The sequence below is a fragment of the Canis lupus genome, chromosome 28 (assembly GCF_003254725.2).
Source record: "Canis lupus dingo isolate Sandy chromosome 28, ASM325472v2, whole genome shotgun sequence".
NCBI lineage: Eukaryota > Metazoa > Chordata > Mammalia > Carnivora > Canidae > Canis > Canis lupus.
In genome coordinates this window covers 29,561,147-29,570,349 of record NC_064270.1, presented here as the reverse complement: position 1 = coordinate 29,570,349, position 9,203 = coordinate 29,561,147, and the positions used below count along the sequence as shown (strand labels likewise).

Sequence of the window (9,203 nt, the reverse complement as noted above, 5' to 3'; positions counted from 1 at the left end):
CCCAGTTCTTCCAGTTTTGGGAAGAGAGGCCAATGGAAGTCCAGACAGCATCCCAAAAGTTTTCAGAACCCAAAAACTTGATGTGTCTGGCCCACTTGGCTCATTAACGGACAAAAATTGCATTAAAATTAATTCCGTTTCCTGCAGAATCCAGAAGGCTCTACCGAGGCCATTTGCAGGACGGGTAGAAACAGTTATCCACACAGGTTAGCCATATAAAGCAGAAGCTCCCCACCTGGATTAGTCCTTTTTAGGATGGGGCGACACTTAGAAGTAAGGTATTGTTTTCCTGAGCATTCCTTTACTTAGAAGCCGCGACGGGAATTTTCTCCTAGAATTTTCTCTTCGGAATTGGGGCTGAGGCACTTGACAGGTGAGTTGACCCAAGTAAGGTCCAAGCAAAAGGTGGGGAAGTAAGTCATCTTTCCCGCCCGGACTCCAGCCCCGCCCCCCAGCTCGGGCCTGGCCCCGCCCCCCGCTCGGGCCCCGCCCCCGCCGGAGGCCCCACCCCGGGCCCGCCCCCACAAGCCCCGCCCCCCACAAGCCCCGCCCCCTCCGCGTGCCCGCCAGTCCCGCGAATCCCGCGCGCACTGAAGATGGCGGCCGCGGTGGGAAGGTTCCTCCGGGCTTCGGTGAGTGCCTGCCGGCGGGGGACAGGCGCGGAGACACAACAGTGGCTCCGAGGACGTGCTTCCCACATAGGATCCTGCTCCCTGCGGCCGGGGGCGCCTTTCGCCCTGCTTGGAGGGCGCCAGCGGGTAACGGCCCCGGAGGCCTCGGCCGTAGGGAGTGCGCCTGCGCAGAACCGTCCCCCGCCCCGTTCCCGTCCGCTCCTCCAGCCCCTCCTCGCTCCGAGTCGAGGGTCCGCAGCCCTCCGTGCCCCTGAGCACCTCGCCCGGGAGGCAGGCGCGCTGGCCCCCGTTCCCTTTTCTGTAGCTACTCTGTGACCTTGGACACGTGACTTCCCCTTTCGGAACCTCGGTTTAGTGTCCTCGCCTTAAGGTAGAAAGAGCGATGCCAACATCAGGGCGTTGCAGCGAGTATCTACCAAATGGTGGATGGAAACCAAAGTGCTGAAGTACGGAGTGCTAAGGTGCAAAAGGCACTTTGCGCTTTGGCATTCCTCCCATCCCCTAGGTCTGTCCCCCTCCTCCCGGCAAAGCCTAGTACCCTTTTGGTAGCCCCCCTCCCCCTTCTCCTTGGCTTGGTTGAACTGCAAGGCTCTTCTTCCCTGAGTCATGCTAGACGCGATAGTTGAGCAAAAAAATAATCCCCTTGAGGCCTGTTCAAAATTTCCCAGAGTGTGAACTTTGCTCTACTTGTTTGCTTGTCTGTGGGGGCTTGGCCTTTTCTGGGAAAACCTTGACATGATAGAACATGCTTATTAGCAGGTCATGCTGGTAAAGGGCGTAAATACGCAGGGCCTGGCCAAGTCCCCTTGGTTTTTGAATCCTCTGTGTTCTTAAGAGCGTGGAGACTTTATCGTCTTATAATTCCCCTCTGCTTTGCAGGGTTTTTAAGAATTATGTATATATTTTAAAAATAAAAGTTATGTATATTTAAGATGTACGACAAGATGATTTGTATACATATACATAATGAAATGATTACTATAGACCAGCATCTCTTCACATAATTACCGTTTCTTGTGCTTGATGAGTGATGAGTGTGCCTGAAATCTACTCTCTTAGCAAATTCCGAGCACCCCGGGTGGCTCAGCGGTTTAGCGCCGCGTTCAGCCCAGGGCCTGATCCTGGAGTCCCGGGATCGAGTCCCATGTCAGGCTCCCTGCATGGCGGCTGCTTCTCCCTCTGCTTCTCTCTCTCTCTCTGTCTCTCATGAATAAGTAAATTAAAAAAAAAAAAAAATCTTAGCAAATTCCCAGTGTTCAGTACAGTATTAAGTATAGTCATCATTACCCTACATTAGATCTCTAGACTAATTCAGCCTACATAACTGCAACTTTGTACCCTTTGACCAGCATCTCCCCATCCCCCTCTTGCAGTCTTGAGAAAGAAGGAAGCGGAAAGGAATGTTAAAGAACATTGAGATTCATTCTACACTGTTACGGGGTTTGGTGTTTAGTTCACAGGAACAAGGATTGGTGAGGCCCAATGGCCTGGTGCTCTTTCAGCCGGGCCAGCCTTCAGGCTACTTTCTAATATAAAGTGTTTCTCTTTCCAGATTGCCCGACATGTGAGTGCTATTCCATGGGGCATCTCTGCCTCCGCAGCCCTTAGACCTGCTGCTTCCAGAAGAACATGCCTGACAAATGTATTGTGGTCTGGTTCTGGTCAAGCAAAATTCGCTTTTAGCACCAGTAAGTATTATGCCTTGGTTTGGCCCAGGCAGTATGAATCATCTCGCGCCATGGGCTCTGAAGCCTGGCTATGCATTAGACTCGGTTGGGGAGCTTTGGAAACTATACCACTACCCCAGTCCCACCCCTGACAAATTAAGTCAGTATCTGAGGTGAGACCAGGACATCATTTTGGTTTTTTGGTTTTTTAATCAGAATGTAGTTGACATAATACTGGTTTCATATGTACAGCATAGTGATTCAAGATTTATATGCGTTAGGTGGTGATGACAATGATAAATCTAGCTGCCATCTGTCACCATACAAAGTTGCTATGGTATTATTAACTATTCATTGTGCTGTCCATCCCCACCCCACCCCCCCGTCCATCTTTCTGTAGCTGGAAGTTCATATCTTTTAATTCCTTTATTAGTATATTCTAAAAGTTCACCGAATAATTCTAATGTCCAGTCAGGATTGAGAATTACCGAGGCACACTGCTCTTGTGTCACATTTCCTTGTTGGTCACCAGAGGTTTTTATGTTCTGTGTTGAGGAACACATAGGTTGGGGGAGTGGGGGGACTCAGATGCTTCCTGGGCCCTGTGTGTGAGGGGACATGAGATAATTGGCAGTGGCCGACAGTCTGTTAGAACCAAGGCTTTTAGATTCAGACCTGGCCATGTTAGAGCATGGATTCCTCCATTATCTGGTATTTCTTGAGATTTACACTGCATTTTCTAGAATGTGGGCTTTGCTAAGATCAGCCTCAGATAATGAGTGGTACTTGAAAATACCTCCTTTAGATTTGTCCCACACACCCCCCCCTTTTTTTTTTTTAAGATTTAGTTATTTGACAGAAAGAGAACACAAGTAGGGGGAGCTGCAGGCAGAGAGGGAGAAGCAGACTCCCCACTGAGTAGGGAGCCCTATGTGGGACTCAGTTCCAGGACTCTGGGACCATGACCTGAGCCGAAGGCAGATGCTTAACCTACTGAACCACTTTAGCAAAGCCTTCGTTTGTGGGCAAAACGTTCTGAAAAGTTTCACAGTTCCACAACCCTGGAGCTTTAAAAAAGATTTCTAGTAGTGATTTGATGACCCGCATTTAAAATTTTCCTTGTTCTCTGTCCCAAACCCCACACCAGCAGCTCCCACTGTTTCTGAAGACCAGACATTTTGATATTTTGTCCCAAGTTCCCAGGTGGAAGCGAGTCCCCTCCAGTTCTAATACATCTCTTGCATCCTTTCCTTCCCTCCTGTCCTTCTCAGGCACACCGCTCCCATCCATACGTCTTATTAAGATCACTGAAACCCCTTCTAATACAGTCTCCCTCCTGCTCTCCTTACCCTCCCCAGCCAGACTTAGCTTCCTAAAAACAGCTGATTTATCTTCTATGTCCTACATGGAAATCTCCAGTGAGGACTCTTTTAAGAACAAACTCTAGCCTGATATTTAAGGGCCCTCAGAGTGTGGCCTTCAACCTTTCTTGCTTTGTCTCCTACACTTCCTTCCAAACACACCTGCTCTCTGTGTTCTAATCAGACTGCCACGGGCTGTTCCCTACACATGCTCTATTCCCTCTTCCCTGTCCCTCCTGGGTATGGATGGCAACAGCTGAACCATATTTAGAATCTCTCCCTAGGCTCCTGTCCTCCTCAATTCTATCTTAATTCCATCCCCATCATTTTCTGACATCATCTTTTTAGTCTTTTCAGTCCCCATAGTATTTTTTTTTTTCCCCATAGTATTTTTGAATTGAATTTGGGTACGATCTAGAACTACAGAAGGGGGGACAAATTACCTAAGATATAGCGTTGAACTAAGATACAGAAGGGGGGACAAATTACCTAAGATATAGAGTTAATTGATTTATACTACTAATTAATTACCATGAGAGAGTTGAATAAAGTCAAATAAGTGTGTGATTTAGCAGATGATGAACTACGTGTATGTGTGGGCTTCCTTCAGGTTCCTCTTACCACGCTCCTGCCGTCACCCAGCACGCGCCCTACTTTAAGGGCACTGCCGTTGTCAACGGAGAGTTTAAAGACCTAACCCTCGATGACTTTAAGGGGAGATATTTGGTGCTTTTCTTCTATCCGTTGGACTTGTAAGTGTGATTTCTGTGGTGCTATAATGTCATTCTGAGAGCAAGCAAAGGTCCTTGACATTTCCTATCTCTGGTTGCTCTCCTGGTCAAGGAAGGGTTCTTTCAGGTCCTTTTATCACTAGTGGCCTTGCTGAGTACAGCTTGCATCTGCAGCTAATCTCATAAATTTAGAGGATGGGGTGGCATTCTTGTTAGTGGGGTAGGGTTTTAATACGGCTCTGTTCTATGTGCTCCCGAATGGTGGTTCCTGTAAGCCAGGCTGTAAGGAAGTTTTCCCTGGTCTGGAGGGAAAGGAGAAAGGTAAAGATAATAAAATGGGTTTTCTCACAAAGCTACTTTATTTAATTGTTTCTGTATTCTTAGAATATGCCTCTTTTCCCCTGCCTGACCCCATGTTTTTATATGATTCTTAAGAGAGGTGAGTACAGTGAGGGTGGTTAATTGTTTTTGCCTTTTTCACCTTTAAGCAAGTTGAACTAGTTTTTAGACTACCTGTGTTTAAATTTTAAATCCTTGTTTTTAAATTCTCTGATGGGAATTTCTGCCCTTTTTTTCTAGCACCTTTGTGTGTCCTACAGAAATTGTTGCTTTCAGTGACAAAGCCAAAGAATTTCACGACGTGAACTGTGATGTTGTTGCAGTGTCAGTGGATTCCCACTTCACCCATCTTGCCTGGATCAACACACCGCGGAAGGTATAAAGTGCAGTGGCCCTGCCTTTGCACTTAGGATCCCCTAAACTGAAAAGATCCTATGAAAGACTAACCTAGAAGTTGTTAAAGCATGAACTAGTCTGAAATGGGCTATTTGTGGGCTTGAAGCTTCTGGCAAGTTCTATGAAACTCTGTCCATATCTTGCCTAGCAATGCCTAAATTTACTGCCCACTACATGTGTGTTTTCCAAGGTACAAAGGGTTGGGGCACAGGGTTGTGGGGGTGCCCAGCTGGGGTTCACTGCCTCCTCTCTCAAGGGTACCTTGTAGATCCCACATACTCCGCGTGGCTTGTGGGTGGTAGTTAGGTTCTCTGATTTCACTCTTCTGCGTGATAACTTTTCTTGTCTAAAAATGCTTGGAGGAATCAAAATTTCTAGCCATTTTGCTGAACTATCAATACCAAATTATTCAGTCTTTTATTTATTTTTTTAAAATATTTATTTATTTGAGAAAAGCAAGAGAGAGAGCACAAAGGGAGAGGGAGAAGCAGACTCCCCGCTGTCCGGGGAGCTCTGTTCCAGGACCCCTGAGATCATGACCTGAGTTGAAGGCAGATGCTTAACCGACTGAGCCACTCAGGTGCCCTTATTCAGTCTTTTTATTACTCTTCCATTTTTTTGCTATAGAAACTAACCTTCAAGTAAAAGAATGCATCAAGAATTAGAAAAAGAAAGGTCTCTGGGTTTAAATCCTGCTTCTGTCCTGTTTTGTGCCCTGGAACAAGTTGCTTAACCTTTGTGTGCCTCAGTTTCCTCATGTGTAAAAAGGCAATGATAGTAGTGTCTGCTCCAGGGTGGTTATGGGGAGGGAGTGAGTTCACAGAGAAGAGCTAAGAGCAGTGCTCAGCCCGCTCTTGGTTCTCCATTGCTGCTGTCTGTTGCCTTTCTTGTTGGCCTCAGACATCACATTACGTGGCTGAGAACGGTGAGAACGAGTGCACTGTGTAACAGCCAGTCATGTTCGCATTTTTGTTAGAATGGCGGTTTGGGCCACATGAACATTGCACTCCTGTCAGATCTGACTAAACAGATTTCTCGAGACTATGGCGTGCTGTTAGAAGGCCCCGGTATTGCTCTAAGGTAAGATCTTGTTTCTTTTATGAACTTAAACTATTTCATGCTAAGCACCATCCCCCTTCTTAGAGAATTTATGGAGCCCTGCTTTCCTCTTGAGTTATACCTGGAATTGTAGTTCTGAGAGCCACGTTGGAGCTTCAGCCTCTTTTACTCCAGGGAGATTGTCTTCATTTAATAAACTAAGGCCTGGCTTTGACAAAGTTGGCAAGGGAAGAAGGAGGAGTGCTGGCTTTGTCCTCCAAGGATCCCCTTCCCTGTAGGGTCTTGCTAGTTTTGCCATTATTTCCCTTGCTATTAGGATTGACAAGGGAGTGTAGGGTGGTTTGAGTCTGGTTTGTAAGATAAGGCTTGCTTTCTGGAGTGTGGGCCCTGCTCCATCCTAGCCCTGCATCTACATCTATACCATGCATTCCAGCGTGGCTCCACTCTTGATTGAGGAGCTGGGGGCAGAACCCTTTGAGCTTCAAAGCCTAGACCTCCATGAGCCAGGCCCAGGGAGAAAGAAGTACCTTTTCACCTTGCCTTTTCTCTTGCTTGCTTTTTCCCTGCATGATTAACACTTGGAATGCCACACCCCTTTAAGAGAGACTGTTAAAACCTGTGGTTTAAACATATCTGCATATGTCACGGTAACACCAGCACTTGTACAGAAGATGAACACAGACCACAGGGCAGGTCATCTCGTTACACTGCTGCCAAGTGATAAAGAGTAAAGGTCTTGGGTTTTCCTTTAGATTTCTGCTCTGCCTAGACTTAAGGCCAGTAAATTCTTTCTGCTAAGATTTCCCCAGGGATTTTCCCCCATTTACCCAAGAATTCACTCATTTCGTCAGTATTTACTGAATATAGATAAAATCATCTGTCTCCTCCCATATGTCTCTGGTTTCTTGTCAAGATCTGATACAGCAGCCCAAAGAACACCTAGATCACTTATATGTTAAAGAAGTCTGTTCTCTGTGACTCTTCTCTGTGTGAAATCCTGCTCTTTTCCATGTTGGCCTGGTCCACTCACACCTTTGTGTGGCACATCATCAGTAAGATGATGATAAGCTTTTTGTGTAACAGTAAGAGGTGATAAGCTTTTTGTGTAACAGTGAAAACCCCATATTTAAGCATATGCTCAAGTTTAAAGCTTTATTGAAGAGAATTAAAGACAGAAGCAGGTAGAAGATAGACTTCGTAGTTGTTGTGCTGCTGAGGTACTAATGGGGCTAAATCCTGATGCAGAGGTCTTTTCATCATTGACCCCAATGGAGTCATCAAGCATTTGAGTGTCAATGATCTCCCTGTGGGCCGAAGTGTGGAAGAGACCCTCCGCTTGGTGAAGGCATTCCAGTTTGTGGAAACCCATGGAGAAGTCTGCCCAGCAAACTGGACCCCGGATTCTCCTACAGTAGGTTTCTTTTCCAAAAGCAGTGAGACCTCAGCAGAGGTTCCCAGGTCATCACTGCCCTCAGGGCTGCTGGCCTAGAGTACCTACAAAAGGAGCCCACCCTTGGAGCAAGGGTGCAGATAGTGTGCAAATGGGTGAGGCTGCTGAGGGGTGGGGGTTTGGTTGGGACCAAGGATTAGGCAGGCTGCTAATGTAACTTTCATCCATGTATTTTAAAGGAAACAGACCATGCTTTAAAAAATTAAAGAACTTTGGGTTAAAAACAGAGTTTTCCATTCACTTTTGAGGCTTTTATCATAAAGTCAGCCACCTAATTAAATGTTTTTGTATTTTCAGATCAAGCCACATCCAACTGCTTCCAAAGAATACTTTGAGAAGGTAAATCAGTAGGTCATCCTGTGTGTCCCCACCTCTTCTCACATGAGGGAAGAGCGCAGTTGGAACTCACCTTTAGCATTTCAAAAATGATTATTTATAGAAGATAAAACACCAATTATGCTTATATTCGTAAATAATCTAAATGTTTTGTTTTTGTAACACTGGCCAAGGCTTTTAAATGTACTCACATCCTTTAATTGGTAACCTCTTGATGGCTAGCTAGTTTGTAGGATGCTACTTCACCTAGTCCTTGCATTATGTCTTCATTGGAAAGAGGAAACATTCTTCTTTGTTGGCCTTACTTGAACCTTTATGTTCACCAGAGTAGTACAACAAGCACCGAAGGTTGTGATCAAAGGTCCTGAAACTTTGTTGAATTTCTTTGCGATAAACTAAATTTTCTTTTAAGGCAGCAAAGATCATACATAGTTTTAAGGTGTTAACATCAGTGTCTAATATAACTCTTGCAATGGCTGTATATGCACTTGAAACAAATGTGAATCATGTTTTTAAAAAAAACACGGTGGCAAAGTGACTTAAGTGATCATGTGTGTCTCTCCTCCCTGAGATTAACATAGTTATTTTACTTATTTGTTAGCTAACGTAGGGTCTACATACAACTCTAGATATTGATTGGATATAATTATAGAGGACATTTATTGAATCCAGGAATTGCATTGTGAAATCATTGTAATTATTTTCTTTTCTGAAGTGCTCAATGTAAAGTACATAATAAACATATTTTAAAATATTTGCTTGTTCAATACCATTAATTTTTGGTTCAGCTTATATTACAGAACTCTACTGTAGTTTTCCTTTTGATTATATCAACCAACACATGTGGAGCATTTAATGCAGGGCCCACAAAGATGAGTAAGATGCTAGCTCTACACCCGAAAAACTCAGGTTCAGGCAAGAGAGATATGGAAGTATTTATTTGTTTTTGGTGGTTTTTTTTTTTTTTTTTTTTGAAGTATTTGTTATTTCAGGAAATCCTGAGTGCCTCTCATATGCCAGGTGCTATTTTGCAGGCCCAAGGGTGAACAATGGAGTTACGTTCTTGAGGGGGAAACCCAATAAATATAATAAAAATACATAGAATGTCTGGAAGGGAAATAACTGGAGCAGGGGGCCAGAGCAGAGAATTGAGATGTTCGGGATAGGGTTGTTAGAAAGGCCTTAATAGAGTCAATATCCAGGTCTGTTTTCTCATCTGTAAAAAGAAAGCA

General features: G+C 45.0%; 1 protein-coding gene across 1 annotated transcript; it reads left to right on the top strand.

The window, feature by feature from the left end:
• Positions 1-538: 538 nt before the first annotated feature.
• On the top strand, positions 539-8,725 carry PRDX3 (peroxiredoxin 3). The gene is made up of 7 exons (XM_025467401.3): positions 539-632; positions 2,185-2,320; positions 4,271-4,412; positions 4,971-5,106; positions 6,103-6,206; positions 7,431-7,596; positions 7,933-8,725. Exons 1-7 carry the CDS (start codon positions 597-599, stop codon positions 7,984-7,986), a joined length of 774 nt encoding a protein of 257 aa, XP_025323186.1. The 5' UTR covers positions 539-596; the 3' UTR covers positions 7,987-8,725.
• Positions 8,726-9,203: the final 478 nt, after the last annotated feature.

Coding starts and splice junctions, on each gene's coding strand:
- PRDX3 (XM_025467401.3), top strand. CDS start 597: ATGGCGGCCGCGGTGGGAAGGTTCCTCCGGGCTTCG. Junction 633..2,184: donor GAAGGTTCCTCCGGGCTTCG/GTGAGTGCCTGC, acceptor TTCTCTTTCCAG/ATTGCCCGACATGTGAGTGC. Junction 7,597..7,932: donor GGACCCCGGATTCTCCTACA/GTAGGTTTCTTT, acceptor TTGTATTTTCAG/ATCAAGCCACATCCAACTGC.